The following is a 26,137-nucleotide window of genomic DNA, read 5'->3' as shown; positions in this document are numbered from 1 at the left end:
TAGCATTTAATACAGAATACACCTAGTTTATGAACTTGTAACTTGTTGACAGTGTCCATTTAAATGATTTATACGTATTTAATCAGAAAAAAGCCAACATGAGCAATGTGCCTGTGAGTTTGAATTACTATTAATCTTATTCATTATTTTGTTGGCACAGTGGTAGGCACCGCTGCCTCACAGCTCCGTGGGCCTGGGTTCAAATGCCAGTCCATTCCATCTCTGGATGTAGAAGTTGCCCAACCGACGTGGTGTCTTTTTTCTTTAATTTCTTTCCAAATTTCAAAGGTGTGAAGGTTGGGTTGACTGGGATCTCAAATTGGCCCTTTGTGAGCAACTGTGCCAGACACCGTGCCCAGTACTTCTTTAGCATTGACAGGTCCAAAATAGTGGACAGATGTACTCAAGGTGATGTACATATTAGAAGTCTGAGGATGGAGCTAATGAAATTTATCAGTAAACTGTCAGTCAGTTAGTCATTGTCCAACCTGCTATATCCTAACTACAGGGTCACGGGGGTCTGCTGGAGCCAATCCCAGCCAACACAGGGCACAAGGCAGGAAGAAACCCCAAGCAGGGTGCCAGCCCACCGCAGGACACACACACACCAAGCACACACTAAGGACAATTTGGGATCGCCAATGCACCTAACCTGCATGTCTTTGGACTGTGGGAGGAAACCCACGCAGACACGGGGAGAACATGCAAACTTCATGCGAACCCAGGTCTGCTTACTGCTAGGCAGCAGCGCTACCACTGTGCCACCGTGCCGCCCATCAGTAAACTGTTTCTACTCAAAATCTTAAACTATTTTAAAATTATTTAGTCGCTTTCTAAACTTTCTTTATTGCGATAGTTCAAGCTAATTCATGTAACCTTTGTAGTGGCAGTGAAACAGCACAACATTCCTCTTTTTTTTTTTTGCACATCCGTGAGTGAAACGTGAATTCTTTACCTACATATACTGTAATTTTTTCCTGATGCTGCCCATGCTGTCTGTGTGAAAGCAGTCCACAAACCTATCAGCAGCAGCTCTTGGTGGGTGTGTTAACATGTGAATGTTGTCAGTGGGCCTCCATTTACTGGCATGTGCTTTCAATGTGCAAGTGTAGAAATTAATGAGACTTCCTAGCATACAAACTTATTTAGACACAGGGGGTGGACAAAATAAAGGAAAAACCTCATTAGCAATAGCAGAGTGGCCAAATAATACAGAACTATCAACGGCCTAATAAGAAGCAGGACCACAGTTTGCTTCACAGCAGCCTCAATCCTTCTTGGAATGCTGTCATGCAAGTCCTGAACCATGCAAAGCTGGGCACAGCATCTGTCTTTAAGAAGAAAAACATCCATTCTTCTGAGAGGGTGGGTGTGTGTATGAAAGCTCCCTCTGACTGAACAGCTTTTTTACACTTCCACTGGTGTGTGTCCATAAGAGTGTCCCACATCCACACTCTTACTCACATGGGGACAAGTTAGCATCGCCAGTTAATCTAACCTGAAAGACTCTGGATTGAGTAGAGTACCTTGAGGTAAAAAACAAACAGACATGGGGAGAATGGGTAGACAAAACAAAGACGGACACTGGAGCTGAGACGTCAGCCCTAACCCCAGTGCTGCCCACCCATTGCACAATTATCACTATATATCTACATTAATCAGCCTCTCATGCCATACTTGAAAGCTGATGTAAGGTCCATAAAGGTGAGGGACACAGAGGTTTCCAGATCTTTGATCAACAGCCCAGATTTGTTTGCCATCTGGAAACATTTACTTAGTGAAAGGCGAAGGCAGCACGAAACAATGATAACGTTACTAACTGAAATGTAGTTTATCACCATTTTATCTGTACTGGCAGCTGATTTATTTTCCCAACACGTACTGTACCCATGGATATCGTGCAAAAATAAAGTAAGCATGAACAAAAAAAAAAACAATGCCCAGTTTCTCCAGCAGCCTGATGCAGATGGTCTTCCCAGATAATGAATGACATTTTATATCTTCGAGTGTGGTGTTCTTTTCTAACTGTTTCTGCTGGTTTTATTTAATTTTATTTTATTGTCAGTCATGCCGAGTTTTGATTTTGTTTCTTTTTCTGCATTAATCCAGAACTTGCTTAACATTTTCATGAAAGGTATCTCTCTTCCAGAATTTCTTTTAAAGTCTCTTCTGTCTAAGCAGGCACTAAGCGGACATTGGAAAAGAATTAGCAGCTCCAGTTCAGGACTTGTCATTAACAATGGTGCCTTCTTGACTATTGATTACCTTAGAAGGTGACAGTTTATTAAGGAGAGCAAACTGTTCCATCATTCATATCATTCTTTACTGTGTATAGTCTCTTTCACAACTACCGTGATCCTGACTGAAGTTGTCATGTCGTACTATATTATCAACTGCCATGGGCCCATCAGTTTATCTTTACTTATGCACTGTTAGGCTCCTTACGTGCATTTAATCATTTATCTTAAGTTTATCTTGATCTTTAAAATGTGTTCCTGTTAGCTTCAAGCCCCCGCTGATGGTGCAGTCTGTGAAGTGTGCTATATAAAAAGAAGGAGTGATTCAACACAACTGAGCTCCACAGATGATTTTTTAAATAACAACACAACTATAAGGTGTAATACAAATGCATTATAAAGAACATGAACACTAGGGAGAGTCTAAAAAATAAAAAAAATTAAAATACCTTAGTACTACATCATAACTCATTGGACAGGTTTTACTCTTTCTAAACAATGAAAATCAAGTGAAAATATCTTATTAGTATGTCATAACTCACTAGACAGGTTTTACTCATGGCTGGGTCCCCAGATCCTCTCCAGGTTCCTCCCAGATCCTAAAGATTTGCTGAGTAGGTTGACTTTAAGGATTGGTCCCTTCCTTGAGTCCAATGCTGCCTATTTGAAGAGTTTCAAAAGTAAATGGATGAGTTGGTGAATATGTTCAGAAAACTGAAAGCTTAATTGATAGTGATATGTACCATTACAATTAGAATAGAACAGCAGGCATACAGTCATATGAAAAAGTTTGGGAACTCCTCTTAATTCTTTAGATTTTTGTTTATCATTGGCTGAGCTTTCAAAGTAGCATCTTCCTTTTAATATATCACATGCCTTATGGAAACAGTAGTATTTCAGTAGGGACATTACATTTATTGGATTAACAGAAAATATACAATATGCATCATAACAAAATTAGACAGGTGCATAAATTTGGGCACCCCAACAGAGATACTACATCAATACTTAGTTGATCCTCCTTTTGTAAATATATCAGCCTCTAGATACCTCCTATAGCCTTTGATGAGTGTCTGGATTCTGGATGGATGTATTTTTGACTATTCTTCCATACAAAATCTCTCCAGTTAAATTTGATGGCTGCCGAGCATTGACAGCCTGCTTCAAATCATCCCATAGATTTTCGATGATATTCAAGTCAGGGGACTGTGACGGCCATTCCAGAACATTGTACTTCTCCCTCTGCATGAATGCCTTTGTAGATTTCGAACTGTGTTTTGGGTCATTGTCTTGTTGGAATATCCAACCCCTGCGTAACTTCAACTTTGTAACTGATGCTTGAACATTATCCTGAAGAATTTGTTGATATTGGGTTGAATTCATCCAACCCTTGACTTTAACAAGGGCCCCAGTCCCTGAACTAGCCACACAGCCCCACAGCATGATGGAACCTCCACCAAATTTGACAGTAGGTAGCAGGTGTTTTTCTTGGAATGCGGTGTTCTTCTTCTGCCATGCAAAGCGCTTTTTGTTCTGACCAAATAACTCAATTTTTGTCTCATCAGTCCAAAGCACTTTGTTCCAAAATGAATCTGGCTTGTCAAAATGAGCATTTACATACAACAAGCGACTCTGTTTGTGGGGCGAGTGCACAAAGGGCTTCTTTCTCATCACCCTGCCATACAGATGTTCTTTGTGCAAATTGCGCTGAATTGTAGAACGATGTACAGATACACCATCTGCAGCAAGATGTTCTTGCAGGTCTTTGGAGGTGATCTGTGGGTTATCTGTAACCATTCTCATAATCCTGCACATATGCCGCTCCTGTATTTTTCTTGGCCTGCCAGACCTACTGGGTTTAACAGTAACTGTGCCTGTGGCCTTCCCTTTCCTGGCTCCATTCCTTACAGTTGAAACTGACAGTTTAAACCTCTGAGAGAGCTTTTTGTAGCCTTCCCCTAAACCATAATACTGAACAATCTTTGTTTTCAGATCTTTTGAGAGTTGCTTTGAGGATCCCATGCTGTCACTCTTCAGAGGAGAGTCAAAGGGAATCACAACTTGTAATTGACCACCTTAAATACCTTTTCTCATGATTCTCAGGAAGGCTTAACAAGCTAATCCAATCAATTTGGTGTTGCATGTGATCAGTATTGAGCAGTTACATGCATTCAAATCAGCAAAATTACAAAGGTACCCAATTTTTTTTTTCACATTTGATTTAATTTCATACAACTACTGCTTCACTAAAAATCTTTGTTTGGAAAACACCCCAGTACTCAGATGTTCCTAGGAAATGAAAGACATACCACTGTTATCTTTTTCGTTGAAAGTAGAGTAAGTTATTATGCAGGCTGAGAGGGGTTCCCAAACTTTTTCATATGACTGTATAAGAAACAATATAATAAAAAAGAAAGTGACTTGATTTGCAAAGGAAAAATGGGACATTTTCACACACCATTTAAATATCAACATTTATGCAGCCTGTGGACCAAAGTTAAGTTGGTGTGAGTGAAACCAGAGTTGAGAGGAGTCTGACAGGCTTGTACAATGGTAGGCAGTCTTGAGTGTTGTGATTGTTGGGCAGGAGTCTAGCGTAGTGCAGTCACTTATAAGGTATTGTTTTATCTATTAATATGTTACAGGTAATACAGATGTGGTATTGCTCTCCTTTAGTAGAAAGAGGCGCAGGATTAGAATCTAAAAATTAATTATAAACTAGGGGACTTGGCCCCCTGCTCGCTTCACTTGCCAACCCCTGTGCCTGCGCTACGCGCTAGCCTCTTTGCGTTTCTGCCGCTCACGTATGGGGATGCAGATGTACAATTTAAACAGATTGCTATTTTCATGGGAATTGTTACATATGTATAATAGAGCTAACTATTTTACATTACAGCGAGTAATTAACCATGTTAAAAAAATAGTAAAACGTAATAATTTGAAAGTAAATTATGTTTCATGTTGCGTTAGAGTTATTCGTTGTGTTATAGAGAAAAGCCAAGCAAAATGACACCTTTTATTGGCTAACTAGAAAGATTACAATATGCAAGCTTTCGAGGCAACTCAGGCCCCTTCTTCAGGCAAGATGTAATCTTAAGATTCTTAGTGTATGAATGCGAAATAAAAAAGAAGTTGTCAGATATCAAAATCGCTGTAAAAAGGCAAGTCACAGCCCACCGTCTGAGTGTCATATGAAAGCTTATTAGAGTATAGAGAAAAAAAAATAGGCACACAGTGGGGGAAAAAAGCTTGAAATGTCAACTTTAATCTCGGAATTTCCACTTTAATCACGTAGTTTATTTTGTCATTAAAGTAGAACATCATAAACTTCATCTTAAAATCATTTTAATTTACTAGTTTCTCAAATCCCATTCTAACTAAAGTAGCACGTTAAATGATTTGTTTTGTATTTGATCTTCTATGTGCTCTGTGTGTGTGAATCAGTACGTGCTTCCGGGCTTTCTCATCCTCCGACAAGACACAAAATCCATTACATTCGTAATATTACAGCTCTCTGAATAATAAAATACTGAGATGTATCGTGATGTCATTTTCATGATGATAGGAGTTAAAGCATGTTATTAAACGTGGGAACACGGTGGCTCAGTGCTTGTTCATGTCTCATGCAAGATGCTTGCTGCGCCATGCGCGACCTTCGATGAAATACTTTATTGCAGCAGTACTGTCTCTTTCAAACGTACTAACCTCCAATTCCTGTCCTTACTTTTGTTTCTCCAAATACCCAATCGCCACACAATCAGCTCTGTAATTGACGTTAAGCCATCTGTAAGCTTAGAATGCTGATTCTTCAAAACTTTTAAGGAACATTGAAATATCTTCGTAGTACATGTTTAATTATTCTATCCATCTGTCTTTCTGCAGTGTCGTGCCAACCCCAGCAAGAATACAGCGTGAGGCAGGAATAATTGGGGTGCCAGCTTGTCACTAGCATTGCAACACCGTGTCCTCACATGTTTAATTATTAACAATATAGATTATTTAAATGACATTAACATTTTATCTGTATAATGTAATAAACATATTTTGCTGCATTTCATTTTAAAAATGATATTGTCATTAAACGTAAATAAGCGCTTTATAAAGTGGTGCAGGTTGTGCAATATTATAACTATCGTAAGTTTACAGTGAGGTAATTGTACTTATAGGTACAAACAGTTCTACAAGGAGCACTTGATGGACTGATTGAGTGTGTTTAGAGTACTTGGGATGAAACTGTTTCTGAACTGCGAGGTCCGTACAGGAAAGGCTCTCAAGTGTTTGTCGGATGAGAGCACTTCAATAGACAGCATGGCTGAGGCAGCCAGCGTGTGGTTGATGCTGTATACCGATAATTCTCCTTCCGATCAGCTTCTCCGAGTGGTGCAGTGAGAGTAATATGGAAAAAGATGATCCGCTGTGGCAACCCCTAACGGGAGCAGCTGAAAGAAGAAGAAGGTGCAGTGAGAGTAACAACACTAAAGCAGCTATGGTATTTGGAATAGTTTGGCCATTCAGTGGACCATTATATTGTTACAGGTTAATTACAATTAGATGCCTTAAACTAATAAACAATATGCGGTTAATTTCAGTGTATTTATAAAGCTGCATCAGGGATGTGGATCTGAAAAGAAAGGGAAACCACACTGGAACAATAGCACTTATTTGATGCTGGGTGCCGCCAGTTTGCAAAACCGAGCGGAGAACTTGTGTACGCCAGGGTTTGAGCTACCGTGAAAATGTGCGTGGCTTTACGCCAAGTTTAGGTTTTATACATTATGATTTGAGTGTGGAAACGGGCTTACGCATCATTTTTGTGTGTACGCGCCATTTATACAAGAGGCCCCATGTGATTACGATAGAGAGCATTAAACACACACAGGATTTCAGATTGACTATCACATAGGAATTTAGAGAAACATGAAATCAACTTTTATTGAATTTAGAGTGTTTAATCACTTAATGATACAGACACATTGCATCAGTTCATCTGAGCTAAAATGTTTTAATGTTGATGATCTTTCGTACTCACCATCTGATGCTTCTCATTTCTGTGTCCAACATTAGTCGACCAGCACTGGCCCTGCGTGTTTTTATCGCTGCAATGTTCTGGTGAAATCTTTCACAACATTCATCACTGAGTGCACGAAGATTAGCAGTGTAGAAGCCCAAGTGTGAATGCAGAAAGTGAACCTTTAGCGACACACTGCACTTCATTATTTAGTATGCTTGAAGCAAGTCATTAACCAGTTGGACATTGTTTGGTGTTTTGTAGTTGCCAAGAAAGTCCTCAACGACATCCGTGAATGCCTTCCATGCTAGCCTCACTAGCAGATCTTTGAATTGCTTGTCATTGATGATGTGTCTGATTTGTGGACCAGCAAAAAAAAGTGACTTCTGTAATCTTGGGATCAGTTATTCATGGAAATGTCCATGTCAAAATATTAGAATCCTTTACCTTTCTTGTTCATTACTTTCATGTAAATTTTCATCAGTCCTTGTTTTATGGAAACAGGAGAAACAAAAAAATTGTGGCTTATGCACCACATTTTTCTGCCAAGGAACCACATGCTTACAGAGTGGCCAGTTCCTTTTACCATGATGGAATTCTTTAGCATGGCTGTCCCATTTGCATATGGAACAACATTACTTAGTATATCCAATCTTCATTCCTATTCCCAGGAGCAGTGTCAATAATTTTAAACCACCTCAGATGTTCCAGTTGTAGTTGTTGTGGTTCAACAACAGTTTTTTCAGGTTTCTGTCATATGTACTGCATAGGCAATGGGCATTAAAAGGCGGACATTATCATTCAGTAACAAGACAGCTTTCAGGCTTAACCATGATGACTCTACAAAAAAAGACTCCATTGTTGGGGATCAAACTCATCAGCCAAAGCCATGCCTGGACTAAACAAAAAACCTTACTTTGTGAGGAACATATTAGGAGACTTAAAATATGAGATGAAATACCACAAATAGGTGATTGCAAATAAATGGTACATGATAAAAAGTGTAGGTGTCCGTCCAGGACTGCCTCATGCCGTGTCTTTGATCCTACCAGCTTAAAGTTTGGTTCCCTCAAACCCAGCACTGTAAGAAGCAGGTTCATGAAATGTGTGGATGGATGGATGGGTGGATGGTTATTTAAGCAACACACAAACAGCACCTTAGTACAACTTCACATATCCCTACAGTTTGAGAAATCTGTTTTATACAGTAAACGAAACACAGGCAAAAATTAGCTTTAGCAAAATTAATTCACAACACAATGAACACTTATTTTTTTCTTGTTCGACTGCATCTCAGGAGTGTTGAGTGTTCACGAGGGTGTCGATATTAGGGAACCACGCAGAGCTGGTTCAGAACAGCAATTTAATACAATTTAAAAGATTATGATTTTTGGGGATAAAGGTTTGCATTATTTTTATGACATAAAAAATGCAAAGGTAAAAACTTTTGAATAAAAAACCCCAGTGGTTGACCTTTAAAACAGCATGACCAAGTGTCATTTAATGTAAAATACGTACATCACTACGTAAGTTATGCTCTGGTTAAACAGGATGCATTGCATAACTTGTGTTCATACAGAATAAAAGAAGAATCCATTTTAAAACACGACTCTGCTTCAGGCTTTCTACATGCAGCAGTAAATAAGTCCCAGCAGTTCTTCACATGGTATAACCATAAAGACCACTCACACAACATGAGCTGGGCCACATTTCTTTGAACTTTAAAATGTACCGACCATTTTCTTACATAATATATCATTGTTTAACCTGCTTAATCTTTTCAGGGTCATGGGGAGATTTTAATTTTGCCAAATACATAATTTTTGCTTTTTCTTTCCTGAGAATATTACGTTTTTTTAATTCAAAATTTCTGCAAAACATTTGCTACTGCATGCATTGTACTTAACTGTTTATGGTTCTGCACATGGAAATGCTTTGTCACTGAACTTTATTAGGCCTGACCCTCCTTGCCAAAGTCCTGCCAGTTTCACGGGCCTGCTGGCTATCTGTCAAGTGAGATCAGCAGGGTGGCACACCGACTTTGTGAGGCACCGCCTTATTCTTCCAGTGTCACTGTACAAATGACATGCATGTTAGGTGAACAACTGGCGATGCCAAGTCGGGCGCCTGCCGGTGTGTGTTGGAGTATGCCCTCCAGTCCACGCTCATTTGCTGCCTTAACCTCAGCTTGTAAAGGAAAAGAAATGGTTAAGAAAACAGACATTTATGAAAGTGCTTATTTATACCCAAGTTTGATTTTAACTTTCTGTGTTCACCTACTGTAACTAAAATGCAAGTCGGCCACAAGGAAGTTTTGCTTGTAGCATACTATTAATACAAACAAACGAACAAAAAGAATAACTAGAAATTTTTATTAAAATCAAAACAAATTTATTTACTTTGCTGTACAAATATAGAGTCATCCTAATTAGTGTACAAACTATTATTAAAAATACTATTTACAGATTTATAAATATGAAAAAAATATTTTTAAAAACTTGATAATTTCTATAAAATATACACATTTTCACAGAAATCCAGATACTACTGCAAATGAATATTTAAAATACGATTATTTTTTATCTGAAAACTGTGCAGCAAAAATCTTGGCTATTCGGCCCGTTTCTTCTTTGCTGATAGTTGAAGAATGCAAGTTAGGCTTTTGTCGTCGGGGTCTTCTGAAATGTTCCTTTTCCTGACCATGACTGACCTGAAATAAGATACATTTTGGATGTAAAATCAACAGTTTCATTTCCATATTTTCACCAAGTCAATCATTTAAAAGCTCCCACGGTTCTTTTACGCTGAGTTTACGAAACATCTGCAGAGTTATCTTTTATATTACGCTGCTCCTTCATGGCTCCATGACCCTGGGTCGTGAATTTCAGCCCAGTCACTGCCTTTCGGAGGTGTCTGCATATTCTAGATTTCCTCTCACATTTCCAGGACATGCGTGTTACAGCGACTATAGATGAATGATAGTGTGCACATGTTACGCTCCGATGGACTGCTGATTTGTCTAGAGTCAGTTTCTGTCTTGTGCCCAGCGTTGTTGAGATACTGCTGAGCTATCTGTGACTTTCAGTTGCAATATAAATATCTATAACACAGCATTATCAAAATCCTCCAGTCCAAAGTCATGGAGGACCAAGGTTCATTGGGTGGAAGCAACAAGTTTTAACAATAATAAAAGTCACATGATGGCTTCCCTTTAGCGGACAGAACCTATGCTTTCAGCCAGTTGTCTACAGGTCATATGCAGTATAAGGTGTTACTTACATTTTGTTTTTGTAACCTGGAAATTGGAGGTTCACCTATGTTACGCATACCCAGAATATGAACCACTGTATGTGGTCAAAGTATGATATAACCCTTTCTCTGGCCACCTGAATATAAATAATCTGCCAAGGGACAGTTAGGCATTGAAGTGAGATTTGTCCAAGTGGGCTAACAGCACATTTCTTTTATATCAATGATAGTAATTAATATATTGTGTGCCAGGAATTGAAATTTGAACAACACACAGTCAAGGGATCTAATTTGCCTTTAATTATTGATTTTTGTACAGTCTGACTACACTGTGTATAATCCACTTTTTTCTATCCCATCTTTCCAGATAAAGGTCAATGGAAGAAGAACCAAACCTGAAGAAGATTGCCAGTCTGTTTGCAGGGAGCTGAAACAGACCCACCAGCAGCCCTCTATCACACTGCCAGCTCAGTACGTCAAATCAAACTTACAGCCTGTGTTTGGACTTCGGGAGAAAACCACAGTAAATGACAGGAGATCTTGCAAAATCTGTTGTAGGATCAAACTTGGTTCCAACATTACTTAATGTGTTAAGCGTTATGGAAATACATCCATCTGTTGTTTTTCTGAGCAGTGCAAGGGCTCATTGAGTCAATCTCAGCAGCTGAGGGCATAAAGATAGAAGCAACCAGGAGTGGGGCTCCAGTCTCTCACTTGGCAGTCAGGCCCACACCCACATCCACTGATCGTGGACCAATTCAGAGACACACAATAACTCACACAAACACAGATGGAACACACAAAGTCCACTCAATCATGTCCCAGGTCCCTGAAGCTATGCAGCTGTAGTGCTTACCATTTTACTGCCCCACTATAATAAATCTATAATTAAAAAAAAAACAAACAAAAAAACACTAATGAAATATACACAGGCTATTACCAGGTGTAAAACTGTGCCAAAATGATACTTCTCCTCTGACAAAAGGCAACCCTGAACAATCGTATTCAGCCATGGTTATTTTGTCCTTAACAGAAAGATAGAGGTGAGGCGTACATAGAGATCACAGCACTTGACTTCAGCAGACTGGCCATGTTTCCCAATCCAGCTTCATATTCTAATTCATCTTTTGGTTCTGAAGCGAGCTTTCACATTTACTGAGACTTACTTATTAAAAAAAAAGATGCTCTAGGACCTACTGTTTCCTCGTCATCACTGGTCTAACAGCCATTACCCAGGTTAGCCTCTTGCCCCCCCCCAAACCTTTCTCCATGGTCCTGTGTGACCCCTGGTGGTGAGACCCCTTCTGTTCATGTCATTCATCGCCACCTCCAACTATGACTTCTCTGGCCTCTCTCTGGACCTCATCTCTACCGCCTCCATCACGGGGCATTTCTTCAGGCAATCACTGTCTGACTTTTACTTCACAAGCCCAGGCCAATTTAATAGAAAGGCCTGCTGCTTTGCTGAATTCAGACTGTGAATTGCTCAGCAGTCATCATGTGTGCCAGTCTCTGAGTGTGTGTACCCATGAATGGCACCTCTCCACCTCAGATTGGCTTTATTAGGGTCTGATTTCACAAAAATGGTTCTTACTTATCTAGCTGATCATAATAAGCAGACAGCCGTTAGTTTTAAGGTAAATTCAGCATGAAGCTTAAACCCCAACTGCTGCTATAATTATTTTTATTACATGAGGCTTTGTGCAATGATTCAGAATGTTTCTCCAAAATATAACAATAAAAAAGTGTGTCATTTACAGTAAAACAGTATTTTGCTATTATTGCTTGTGGAATGCCCTCGGCCTGCTCATTTTGCATGTACAATAACCTCACGTTGATCTTTTCAAAGTGCATGCAAAACTTAAGCCTTAGACCTTTACCTTAAGCTCCAGCTGTAGCATTAGAAGCAAACTAAAATGTAAAAAATAGCTCATTAGCCAAAAAAAAAGGGTAAAAAAAGTTGTATTGTTTTCCTATTCATAGCAATAAGGAGTACGAGTCAGCAGTGCAAAGCTCTGAGAGTTCACAAGTAATTTTTTGCTCCACTCCTGAAACACAAACATTCAGTGGAATGTGGTGGGCAACTACATTCATGAAGATTAGAAAAAGTACGTCAGTCCGCAACAATCAGGTGCTTGGGAAAAATAAAAGACTCTGTAATGAAATGAATAAAGGCGTACAACACAAATACAGGGCGGTCATATCAATGCGGGGCTGAACTCAAAGAGAACACTCAGTAATAGCCGTCTCCATGCCTGCCACGATCTGGCGCTCACAATGAAAAACAACTTCAAGACATTTTTAGATGTATGTGAATACAGCTTTGTGTGTTCTGTGAGCTAAAAGGCTTTAAATGAAGCAAAGAAGTACAATGTTTTGCCCATTGGAATACAACTACGTTAAAAGAGTGGGTGGTTAAGGGAGCTTTGCTGCTCTTCTAAATTTTGTTAGCGTTTCAGCATACTGTGAACGCTCTGAGCTGCAACACAGACAAAAAGAACAGGATGTGTGGTTAAAGCTTTAGAACCTTATGTACTCCCATCATCTTATAAAAAATAGAAACAAAAGAGTGCAATATTTTTAAAATTTAAATTAAGATGATATTTAATAGCATAAGGTTTTACGGTTACACATACTATCTGACTCTTAACCATAGGTCAAAGGAATTCATTTTTATTCAGAAATAATACTTAGTAATGTTAAACCACATTAATATGTAATCTATTCAAAATGTTAAAAGGTCCTGCCAAAAGAAGTCACTCTGTGGACTCAACAGGTGACAGGTATAAGGAATGGGCATATGTGGACGTGCTAGTGAGTGTACCCGCGATGTACTGGGCACCCCTTCCAGGGTTACCCCCCTGCTTTGTGCTGAGCCTTGCCAGGATAGTCTTTGGACATCCAGTAACCCTGGATTGGATAATGCAGGTTAGAAAACCGATTAATGGATGGAAATGTTACTTTCCTAGCAGATATGTAAGCAAAGCTTGTGAGTGAAGCTGAAAAGTCCTGGCTAACTTTAGTGTTACTGATCAGTATAGCTTTGGCTCTGTGGGTCCTACATCTTGAGCTGAACCTCAAAAAAGGCTAAGAATCAGTGTGACAAAGTCCGTAGTTTCCACTGGGCATTTAAAGTTCATACTTTTGAGCAAGAGGTTTCTCTTATTAATATTTTGAATTTCAGAGAGGAAAATCTGTACTGAAGAATATGTGCACAGTATGTGTCTACCAACCATGAAGGCTTCTGAAAAACAGTGAGTGTCATGTCTGAAATGGTCTATTGAAACAGGAGTTCCATTGTGAGACATCGCTACTCATGTGTGAAGTGATGGACACACCTGGAGAAGTGTGAATGAGAAACTGGGGACGTCTGTGCTAAACAGAAAAGATGAGCTGCTAGCCATGGATTGTCTATGTTAAACACCATATCAGAAATCGAGGATGCAGTTGTGTCTAAAGTTAATGATTATTTTTTGATAATGTCGCCTGATTTAGAGACGTAAGCTCAGGACACTCCAATAAAAATGGCAGCTAAGATGTAAACTGATCACCACTTAGTTTTGAGTTGGCTTTGTGAGCACATAAGCTGGACAAGTGCAGGAGACCCAAACTTGAAGCGAGAACGTTACAGGAATGGCAAATGGATGGCTTGGTTCCAGCTGAATTCAAATATCATCCCTCAGAAGCACTTCTCCTGCATCTCAAGGGATGTTAGGGACATATAAAATGTTAAATGTAAACAGACTGAATGAGCTGTGGCAAGTGTTTGGTAACTGACGTATGGTTGAATGCGGGTGGTGAGAAGGAAGCCTTCCATGTGTTGCTAACGGGATGTCTCCAAATCTCATCACAAAATCTCAATGGGTCATGGTGACTAGCTACAGCAGCTGCTGAAGCAAAGGCTCAGGTCTCAATGAGGTTTTTGGAAACTACTTGAAGACAAAACAACGGAATGCAAGACTTAACCCAGAACTTTGTCACCAAGGATGAGAAAAATACTGACCTTGAGTACGGATATCTCTGAGAGATTAAACAGGCCTCTAAGGAAAGCTTGGACTCCCAGAGGAGTCTGTGCTGGAAACATGTGGTAATGCTGGCTCCATATCCTTGACAGAGCCCACTACTTAGTTACACGTGGTGTTTGAGAAGCTCTGAATTGGAAAATTGTGGGCAAAACACCTGGAATGGCAGTTTGGGCTGCTGGTGCCCATTTACAAAACTGGGCTCCAGGAAGTGCATTCCAGTTAGTGAGGAATCACACTTCTCAGTGTCCCTTGGAAAGCTTATACCAGGGTACAGGAGAGGAAACCCTAACCAGCAAGACAGACCTTGAGTTTAAAGTTCAAGATTTTTATTTAGTCATGCTAGCACAAGAAAATAGGAAATTTACCTACTCGGCTGCACCCAATAACAAACAAAAACAAACAGCTTACACAAAAATTATTAAAGGTTTAAAAGGACTGCTAAAGATTCATAGTTGTCCTGGAACATTGGGCCAGATCTTTCCTCTTACACAGATCTTTGAAGGATCATGAGAAGCATCAGTTCTATCCACATGTTCTGATCACATCTGAATATCATCTTTGATGTGTACTGGAGTAGTTTGCAGTATAGCATGATGTAGTTAGCATAAGTATAAGGATTTGTCTGAAGATGCTCAACACTTAACTGTGCTTAGACCATTTGCACCACACTTTTTATTGTGACAAAATTTACAAAGCATGGCACAGGAGAATGCTTTTCCTATAGTATTTCTGATTGTCCGTGTTCTAAATAGTTAACAGTTAAACAAGCTAAAGGGAATAAGAACAAAAATATAATTTCCTGAGATCTAAGGAGGGGTCTTCCCCATTTCTTTTCCCAGTTGTTGGATGCCTGTGTGAGAAATATGCAGGGAGCTGCTTGAAAGTCTGTGCTGGTGTTAAAACATTTGCAGCTCTAATTCCTGGTGAGTAACCAGACTGAACCGGTTTCAGTGACTTGCTTAATGACCTTTGTACAGAAATAGTGATAAACAAGCAAATGAAACACAACCTACTGCAAACAATCTTGCACTTCCATATCACATATTCTTCAAACTATTTCTAATCAACTGCTTTCTGTTTAATAATGTGACACAGAAAGCTTATTTTATACAATAGCATAATTCAAATCTAGAAACAGAAATTTAAACCTGGTTTCACTCAACTCTGACTGGCTATTATATAGAAGCTGTGAATACTAAAAATATGAAAATAACCAATAAAGATGATAGCAAGGTCTTCATTTTGTTTTTTTAATTATAGGCCATTACTTGGTTTAGCACCTTAAAAATGAAAAGACCCACTCAGTTAGTCTTATCTGTGCATCTATAGGAGCTGTAACTCTGGAATCAATAAATCAATCTTGGAGATTCTTTTTTGTTGAGCAGAGGAAACCACCTGTTTTTCACATCAATATTCTTTGTTTTTAAAAATTAAAAATGCTGAACTGGTCTGTGTGCCACTAACTTCAAACTACTTATTGTGCAATGTTTTGACCTCTGGCTACGCTCCCATGTCATTTTACTGGTGAACTATTGCCGTAGCAGGTTGCTTTCCGGCATCTGTAATTGTTATTTCTGATATGTGACTGATTTCTCTTAAAAGTCCACTAATATAGTAAGAGGAACATTGCTAGCTAATTTTCATAAAAGAATGTCACTGCAATGAAATGCTTTATTATTTTGAAGACAGAATGCTTGAGATAACGCAGTTAGACTCTATTTATGGTATCAGATTTCACTGTACTCTGTACCCACGACACTATTGACCCTATAAACCCTATATGCATCACTTCAAATGCATGGAACAGTCACAATACAATACTGATTATACAATTCACAAGTACTGCTTAGCTGCTCATCCCCTCAAATATGTTAACTATATTCTATGTGGGGAAAAAAAAAAGAGTATGGAAAAAAAAAACACAATTTACTGTCCTTGTATCATTCAAAGTGGATATCTTACCGATTCTGTTTATTCTTTGGGTAGCCTATCTACAATCTCTAAAGCAGGGGCTTTCCAAGAAGAGACCTCAGTGTTGTTCTACTGAAATACTTAGGGTCGCTTAGTACATTTTTGTAAAGAGCAAGAAAACCTGTACAGTGCATCTGGAAAGTATTCACAGCGCATCACTTTTTCCACATTTTGTTATGTTACGACCTTATTCCAAAATGGATTAAATTAATTTTTTACCTCAGAATTCTACACACAACATCCCATAATGCCAATGTGAAAAAAGTTTACTTGAGGTTTTTGCAAATTTATTAAAAATAAAAAAATTGAGAAAGCACATGTACATAAGTATTCACAGCCTTTGCCATGAAACTCAAAATTGAGCTCAGGTGCATCCTGTTTCCCCTGATCATCCTTGAGATGTTTCTGCAGCTTAATTGGAGTCCACCTGTGGTAAATTCAGTTGGTTGGACATGATTTGGAAAGGCACACACCTGTCTATATAAGGTCCCACAGTTGACAGTTCATGTCAGAGCACAAACCAAGCATGAAGTCAAAGGAATTGTCTGTAGACCTCCGAGACAGGATTGTCTTGAGGCACAAATCTGGGGAAGGTTACAGAAAAATTTCTGCTGCTTTGAAGGTCCCAATGAGCACAGTGGCCTCCATCATCCGTAAGTAGAAGAAGTTTGAAACCACCAGGACTCTTCCTAGAGCTGGCCAGCCATCTAAACTGAGCAATCGGGGGAGAAGGGCCTTAGTCAGGGAGGTGACCAAGAACCCGATGGTCACTCTGTCAGAGCTCCAGAGGTCCTCTGTAGAGAGAGGAGAACCTTCCAGAAGGACAACCATCTCTGCAGCAATCTACCAATCAGGCCTGTATGGTAGAGTGGCCAGACGGAAGCCACTCCTTAGTAAAAGGCACATGGCAGCCCGCCTGGAGTTTGCCAAAAGGCACCTGAAGGACTCTCAGACCATGAGAAAGAAAATTCTCTGGTCTGATGAGACAAAGAATGAACTCTTTGGTGTGAATGCCAGGCGTCACATTTGGAGGAAACCAGGCACCATCCCTACAGTGAAGCATGGTGGTGGCAGCATCATGCTGTGGGGATGTTTTTCAGCAGCAGGGACTGGGAGACTAGTCAGGATAAAGGGAAAGATGACTGCAGCAATGTACAGAGACATCCTGGATGAAAACCTGCTCCAGAGTGCTCTTGACCTCAGACTGGGGCGACGGTTCATCTTTCAGCAGGACAACGACCCTAAGCACACAGCCAAGATATCAAAGGAGTGGCTTCAGGACAACTCTGTGAATGTCCTTGAGTGGCACAAGTGTACAAGTTATTGTGCTGTTGCACCTAAAGCTTGCACTTTTTAGAACTGTACGTAAGAATCGTGTCCCTTCATTCATGCTTAGTAAAAAAAAAAAAAAAAAAAAGAAAAAAAAAAAATCTAAATTGCCAGTTACAAATAAACCTGCTATAAAATGAAAACAGACTAAGATACATATATTACATATGCATTCTTGAAAAAGCTAGAGTACTTTTTACACTGGAATAGAACCTGTCAATTGAACTGCTTATCTTAAAATATGATGCAATCTTTAACCAGATAAAGATGTTTGGCAGAATCCTTTTACTAAGCCATAAACAATTTGTCATGTTCAAAGGGAGACTGATGTTTCATGATCAAACAAAATTGTAAATTAACTATTCTGTATATCTTAAAGTACATGTGACTTACATCCTTCAGTGTTCTCAGCATGTGTACAGAGTACTTGAACGCAAAAGCTGTACAACTGATATTTCCTAGGTTTTTTGTTGAGGGAGTATTCTGGTCATGTGGTGGTTAGCCAACTGGCCTAGCTGCTGTCTGTCTGGAAATCATGCTCTGCTGTTTTTTTGCATTGGTTCTTTTCTGGTTGCAGTAGTTTTCCTCCTACGTAGGTTCATTGGTGAATTTGAACACATACATAAATATATGTGTAACGTACAATTGATTGGCATTATGCCTAGAAAATATTCCAGCCTTGAGCCCAGTACTCTCAGGATAGGCTGTGGCTCCCTGTGATCCTGAACAGGCTAAGGAGTCATTGCAATAAACACTGCTATACTGGGGAATATCTGTAACACAATGACAAAGATATTACACTGAGAAAACAAAAAACTATTCATTCTAACATACCACTGGCACAAACACAAAACAACTGTTTATAATTTAACACTCAAAAACATTGTGTTTTACATAAATAATATCAAACCACAGGCATTTATTCACATCAATCTGTTATGAGTATCAGTTATAAGTAATCATAAACCTTTAATGGGACTGAATACCTGACTAAGATTTGCCTTACAAGCTCCTGGACTATTGCGTAAGTAATGTTGGCAAATACTCAGCTAAATTTTGTGCTTGTGGCTCTTTAAGAGACTTTTGGAGATGGGATATCATGACTGCCTGTTGCAGAACAGCATCATGGAAAGTATTTCAGTGATGACGTAAACCCCAATGACATCTCATCTCCCCCAACGCATACTTTTAAACCTGGACGTGACAGCTGTTAGAAACAACCCTAGCAAAATCTGAAATGCAAGCAACAGTCTTAGATGCAGTACTGGTGTTATGCTATGATTGTTTAGAAATCAGTCAGATGTGGTTTAAAAAAAATTCTAAATTACTTTGCATCTCCGTTTAGATTTTTTTGCTTTCGTAATTTAAACTCCTATTGTTAGATGTATTCTGAAAGATAAGCATACTAAAAATGTGATTAGAGCTACTGCAGCAACAAAAAAAAAGATAATCAAAAATTTCTTTACTTCATAATTTAATAAGCCGTACCAATGTGCTCAGCTACTTTAAACAACTAAAGTTATAATTTTATTACTGAATACAGGTAAACTAGGGGTGTCCAACTCTGGTCCTGGAGTGCTGCAGTGGCAGCAGGTTTTCATTCTAACCCTTTTCCTAATCAATGACCAGTTTTCACTGCTAATTAACTCCTTTCCCTTCATTTTATTTGCCCCGTTTTAAAGGATTCAGTCCTCTGAATTGATTTGTTTCTTCATTAAATGGCAGCCAAACAGAAATGAGCCAACAGATGACCAGCTAAATTGGAACATCAAACTCCAGTCAATTTCACTCCAACCAGTTTCTTAATGAGAAGCCAATTCTTGCTGTTAATTGAATATCATGACTTGTTGCTGCTCTCATTCTGCCATAGCAGACTGTTAATTTTCAGTTTTTTCTAAGACTACCGTCAAGATGTTTTGGTGACCTGAGCAGACCAACATGACCGAGACCTTCACCTTTCTTTATTTTCAGGTTAGCTGGTCATGTGGTGGCTTGTTTTGTGTCCCATTATTGTTTGGCTGCTCATTAAGGAAAAAGAAACAACTAAGGGGTTTGAGTCAAATTAATTAAAACTAAGGCAAAACAAGTGAATCAGCAACAAAAACGGCTCTCTAATTAAGAAGATGGTTAGAATGAAAATCTGCAGCTACTGCGGCGGACACCCCTGAGGTAAATATTAAAAACGTTTAACATGATAATAAAAACACAACTTGCTAATTCAGAAAATTGTACAATATCTTCAATATTTGTATGTTAAAAAGAACAATCAGTAACCTTCCCACTAGCAATGTTTCTGTTGGACACTTCCAGTAATTCTTTTGATACTGCTAGTGGCTAAACCCAGCATGTACTAGAGAGGTGTCCAAGTTCACAGTGAAAGACAAAGACCTCAGTGTGGGGGAGTTGAGGCTGAGAATGTTTAAAGAAAGCATTCAGTGTCTTAACTGGTACATATGTGAAGCCCGACGCAGAGTAAACTATAGCAATTCCCTTGGATGCATCGTTGCCTCACATATTTCTTCCTATCACTGATATGGTAATGAAAGTGACTTTTTATTCGGTACAGACATCCTTCCAGACACCAAAGTTTTTAAAACTTTCATGGTCTGGGTGGTTAAACTGCAATTTCAGCCCACACTTTCAAAAACAAAATTGACTTTACATCTGCCTTAACTCCTCACTGCACCACTAAATTATTAACCCTTTTGTTATATACTACTAATAATAAAAAGAATAATACAATTTACAGTCAAAGTAAAAAATATGTGAACCCTTTGGAATTATCTGGTTTACTACATGAATTGGTCATAAAAAGTGATCTGATCTTCATCTAAGTCACAGGTACTGATATACACAATGAGCTTAAGCCAATGACACATAAAAAATCCTACTATTTCATGTCTTTATTTTACAAACGTATTCAACGTTCACAGTGGTAGTGGAAAAAGTAAGTGAACCTTGGGATTTAATAACTGGTTGACCCTCCTTTGGCAGCAATGACCTCAACCAGGCGCTTCCCGTAACTGCAGATGAGACCTGCACATCATGCTGGGGAATTTGAGCCCATTCTTCCCTGCAGAACTGCCTTAACTCTTCCATATTATTTGGTTGTCTTCTGTGTATGGCTCTCTTCAAGTCATTCCACAACATTTCAATAGGACTGAGATCTGGGCTCTGACTGGGCCACTCCAAAAGGTGGAGTTTGTTCTTCTGAAGCCATTGTGCTGTGGATTTGCTGCGATGTTTGGGGTCATTGTCCTGTTGCATCACCCTGCCTCTTCTGAGCTTAAGTTGACAGACAGACACCCTCACATTATCTTGGAGAATTTGTTGATAAACTTGTGAATTCATTTTCCTCTCAATGATGGCAAGCTGTCCAGGTACTGATGCAGCAAAGCAGGCCCAAATCATGATATTCCCTCCACCATACTTTACTGTAGGGATGATGTTTTGATGTTGATAGTGCAGTGCCCTTTTTACGCCAAATGAAGTTCTGCTTGTTCCTCCCAAATAGTTCAATTTTGGTTTCATCACTCCACAAAACATTTTCCCAGTACCATTGTGGAGTGTCGAAGTGCTCTTTCGCAAACTTCAGGCGTTCAGCAATGTTCTTTTTTGATAGCTGTGGCTTCCTTCTTGGTGTCCTGCCATGGACTCATTTCTTGTTCAATGTTTTGCATATAGTTGACTCATGAGCAGAGATGTTAGCCAGTTCTAATGACTTCTTCAAGTCCTTTGCTGTCACTCTAGGGTTCTTCTTTACCTCATTGCTGACTTTGTGTTGTGCTCTTGGGATCATCTTGGCAGGATGCCCACCTCTAGGCAGAGTAGCCACAATACCAAATTGTCTCCATTTATAGACAACTTACCTAACAGTAGACTGATGAATATCTAAAATCTTTGAGATGACTTTGTAAACCTTTCCAGCCTTATGTAGATTAACAATTCTCGACCGTAGCTCTTCAGACAGCTCTTTTGTGCGAGGCATGATTCCCATCTGGATATGCTTCTTGTCAAAAGCTCAAACTCAAACTTTATAGTGTTTTTTATCAATCAAAGTAATTCTAGGCCACACCTCTGAACTCGTTTCATTAAATGGACTCCAGGTGTGCTAAATTCTGACTGCAATGAGCTTTTTAAAAAGTCATTAGCTTAGGGTTCACTTACTTTTTCCAGCCTTCAGTTTCACAGTTTGAATGATTTATTCAATATGGTCAAAGATTCTCTCAAAATCTGTGTATCTAAGTTATAGGACACTGTGTTTGTTTATTATTGTGACTGACATGAAGATACAACCATGTTTTATATGGGAATTAGACATAAATATAGATATTTCCTAGGGGTTCACATACTTTTTACATTGACTTTATTTATATAGTGCCTTTCCAACAGTAAAAAGCACAAATGTCAAGAAATGGTGTGCTTTCCTCAGCAATAATCCTAACTTCCCCTTCTTTTGGTTCCTAGTCTACAATGTCTCAAACTTTGGCACTGTACTCAAAAACACTTCAGCTCCTCCAGCATTCATTGGTCCATTTTATTCAAATTTACACCTGTTCTGATTTAAATTTAAAATCATAGTATTTGTTTATAGAGCCATCAGAATTTCTGTCCATAGCATCTCTAGATCCCGATAACAGGGTATACACCTCACCTCAGGTTTACACAGACAGCTGATGATACCAATTCTGAAGTGCACAATCTCTGCTGCAATATGCAACTTTTTAGTCCTGACACTTCAATGGTAAAACTGCCTTCTCATCAAATTCAGAAACACTGACTAAATCTCACAGTTGTCAGTTTACCCCTGAAATCTGACATCCTTACACGTTCCGTGTGGTTATAACCAAGCACTTATATGGGAACTGTCATATCTGTCTTCATAAACAGTGCTTAGATATATATAGCTTGTTTTGTATAAACATTTGCCAAATAAATAAATAAGTGAGTGAGTGACACTATATATAAAAGAGGGTATTAAGAAGGCAGAAATCAGTCACTCAGAGACAGTGGAAACAGGAAAGTCTGTAAAACGCAGAAGCAAAATCCCATAAAAATAAGGACATTTCATTAAGAAAGGTATATATGTTTTTTATTAGCAAGTCTATCGCCTGTAAGTAACGGAAGTGAATGGTATGGCCTTGTGTCAAGACTCAAACCCACAGCTGACAATATCTAGGAAGTCACTAAATGGTCTTAGGGGAGTCTGAGGAAAGTTTCAGGGGGTCAGGCTCTTTCACGCAAAATGAAATAACTAATCAAAAAGGGGCATAAACTCCCTTTGAAGACTGAAAATCTACTATTAGAATGGACAGGAAGGAAATTAAAAAGGTGACCTCATAATAGAATGTTATAAAATTTCTTGATCAGAATAAAAGTGTTACAATATAGATTGACAATAAATGGAATTGGGAAAAAAATAGCAATACACCTACAAACAGCAAATATAAAAATTCACACAATATCTTATACTTAGGAAAAATACAATCGAAAAATGTACAAAAATACAGTGTAGCAGAAAAAAGTGGGATTCAGATTCAGAGAAGAAAGCAACATAAATGAATAAAATGAACCTGACCTTTACAGTTTAACCGTATAACAAAATGGAACTGGGGAGCTAACCATAAACATGAGAAAAAGGAGTAAGAAAGAAAAAATGCATAATAACATTAGTAAGTATCAGGCAACAGTACCTTTAGCCACAAAATAAAAACCAAACACAATTTAAAAATCTTTAAAATATTGGGTGTATATTAGAGTTCCGTAAAGATCGGTGTTCATGTTGAACGTACCTTTTTTCTGTATAAATACTTACAATCAATTTCGTACTTACATAAACATTTAAAAACACCTAAAAGTTTTGTAAAGCAGTGTCCCAAATTGATTTTTGTCATTATATAATTAATTTTTAATTCTACAAAATATTTATGTTATTCATACAATACTTACGTTAGCTGAACTAGCAGATGAGCAGGTATTTGTAACGCTTAGTGCACGCATGGATGCCTCCAAATGTGAAGTCGGTAGGAAGAAGTTTGGAATAACAACAACATCCGATCTAAATAATTACATTAAGGAAAGGACACTGCTATTATTCAAATTACAATCCTTATAAAATAGGAAACAGAATACTAAAGTGACTGAAATTATACACAATTGCAACAATTTACACTAACATTAACAGTTAAACATATGCAGTCACCACAAGAAAACAAAATCAAAATGTGGTCAGAAAAAAAAAATATACTGGTATGAGGTACGACTCTTAAACTTTTCAACTATTTCTAGTTCGATTAATTTATTAAGGAAAACTCAACAAAAAGACTGCTGGCTTTATTAAACATGCTCCTGTGCTGTTTCTACATCTAAAGTGCCAATACAGATCCCCCATATTAGAGTTTGTGTTACATTTTGAAGGAATTAGGCAAGGAGTTTTGTTTTATTAACACTAAATGATGAACTTGTTAAAATATTAAAGAAGCACCTTAAAGATGAGTGCTCAAGTATGAATGGAACTGAATTAACAGCTCTTATTTAGAATATAGTGCCAATTTTAAAGGAAACTGAAAGTGATTAGTGTTGAAAATTCCAGAAAAAAACAACACTGAGAATTCACTGGCAACTTCAACGATGCTCCAGTATTGAGCCTGAGAGCCAAATAATGTAAGCTGACAATTGACAAGCAGAAAAACCTTCGAGTAGTACTTAGCAGAAACAGTATTAAAACGGAACTTCAAAAACCTCGGAGATGTAAAAGTAAACAAAAGCTAAACAGAAAATGAACTAAATTATTATTTCATTCTTTTAATCTTTTATTTTTTTTAAATCAAAGTAGGAACAAGCAGAAAAACATTCCGTGCGCAATGAGTTTAAAATAGAACAGTTCAATGTACTGCAGGCAATATGTCAGTTGAAGACTAACAAAACTGGTCCTGACTGAATTCTGCCTCATGTGTAATAATTAAAACTATCCTCTGGTGACAGCATATATTTAGAAAAATTAACACCCTACAAAACTGACAATATTTGTGAAAAATGTGACTAAATCCTTGAGGTGAGTCTAGTTGAAGCAGGTCTAGAAAAGAGATTTGCAAGACATAACCACATTATTGTTTTTTTATCGTATGTTACATTTGGAGTTAAAATATAATACTTTTCATTTTTTGAGGTTTGTTGTTTTCGGTATATTGGCTTAATTTGCAATATCCATCTCTCCAGCCAAAGTGCAGGTTAGTTTAAGCTGTCATTATGGTACATCAACTGACAGTACCCAAAGACTTTTTTTTTTTTTTAAATTTCAAGCATTTACCTTCTGCCTGTTGTGTCATGACACCTTCTGTGATTGCCCTATTGGAAAGGTTTTCCACATATTGGAGATGGCAGGCAGTGCCTCAATGACAGTCTCTAAATAAGCACCAGACTGGCAGCTAGTATACAAAATTTGTTCACGCTGGGGATCTTCCAACTGCCAGTATGTTCACCTTAAGACCTCAACATTTACTTAAATTTGTAGCCTCCATCACTATCATGTAAGCATAATATGGTTCTGTATGGTGGCAATCCATATTACTAACCGAGAATGGTAAACCGGATATGGACGCAGGGACCTGCCTATCGACGCAGGAGACATAGTGCGCAGGCGCCACACAAAGCCCCCCTCCCCGAGTGAAACGGGAGAGACTACGAACCGTCTGACATGCCGCAAGCAGGATAAAGCGAGTTCAGAAATAAAAGACAGAGTAGGAAACAAAGTAAAACGTCATAAAGAGGTTAAAGAACGGGGCCAAACACATGGAGAGCAGGTTACAGATGATGAAAACTGGAATGCAACAGCTTCAAAAAAACCTAGGCACGAAACACATGCACAGCGAGATACAGAATATAAAGGCAGAAAAAACGACAGTTAAACGTCCACACCACACAGCAGAGGCAGACCGGGAAGGTGCAGGCGCCTACATCGCGCGTCGGAAGGGGCGGGGAAAGTACGAAAGGCAAAGGCGCCTACACAGCATGGTAAAACCCGACATAATACGGAAGGCGCAGGCGTTGCCGCCATATTGTGAGTGGCACTAATGCGTAGTGAAGGCGCAGGCGTCAACGCCATATTGTGCGTGGCACTACTGCGGAGTGAAGTTAGGAGTAATGTGCTGCTTGGGATCGTACAAAACACCAAACGCAACCCACCGTCTGAAACTGCGGAGGCAAAGCAGGCACGGGTTCAAACCGAACGAGCTCGACTGACGGATATACGCCTACAACGCGCGTCTCAAACCGCATAAGCATGGCAAGCACAGGTTCAAAACAACGCGCGTCTGAAA

At 38.8% G+C, this 26,137-nt stretch overlaps 1 protein-coding gene across 2 annotated transcripts in view; it reads right to left on the bottom strand.

The window, feature by feature from the left end:
• Positions 1-9,649: 9,649 nt before the first annotated feature.
• Positions 9,650-26,137, bottom strand: part of c2cd3 (C2 domain containing 3 centriole elongation regulator) — a 92,162-nt gene continuing 75,674 nt past the window's right edge. For both annotated transcript variants that reach the window (XM_028800326.2, XM_028800327.2), the window contains exons 32-33: positions 23,769-23,877; positions 9,650-9,955 (exon numbers count right to left, since the gene is read on the bottom strand). In XM_028800326.2, the coding sequence (XP_028656159.2) occupies positions 9,818-9,955; positions 23,769-23,877 (247 nt within the window). In that variant the 3' untranslated portion in view covers positions 9,650-9,817. The remainder of the gene's footprint in view (positions 9,956-23,768; positions 23,878-26,137) is intronic.

The sequence above is a fragment of the Erpetoichthys calabaricus genome, chromosome 4 (assembly GCF_900747795.2).
Source record: "Erpetoichthys calabaricus chromosome 4, fErpCal1.3, whole genome shotgun sequence".
In the NCBI taxonomy this organism is placed as follows: Eukaryota; Metazoa; Chordata; class Cladistia; order Polypteriformes; family Polypteridae; genus Erpetoichthys; species Erpetoichthys calabaricus.
The sequence above is the reverse complement of the archived record's forward strand: the minus strand, read 5'-3'. Positions and strand labels throughout refer to the sequence as shown.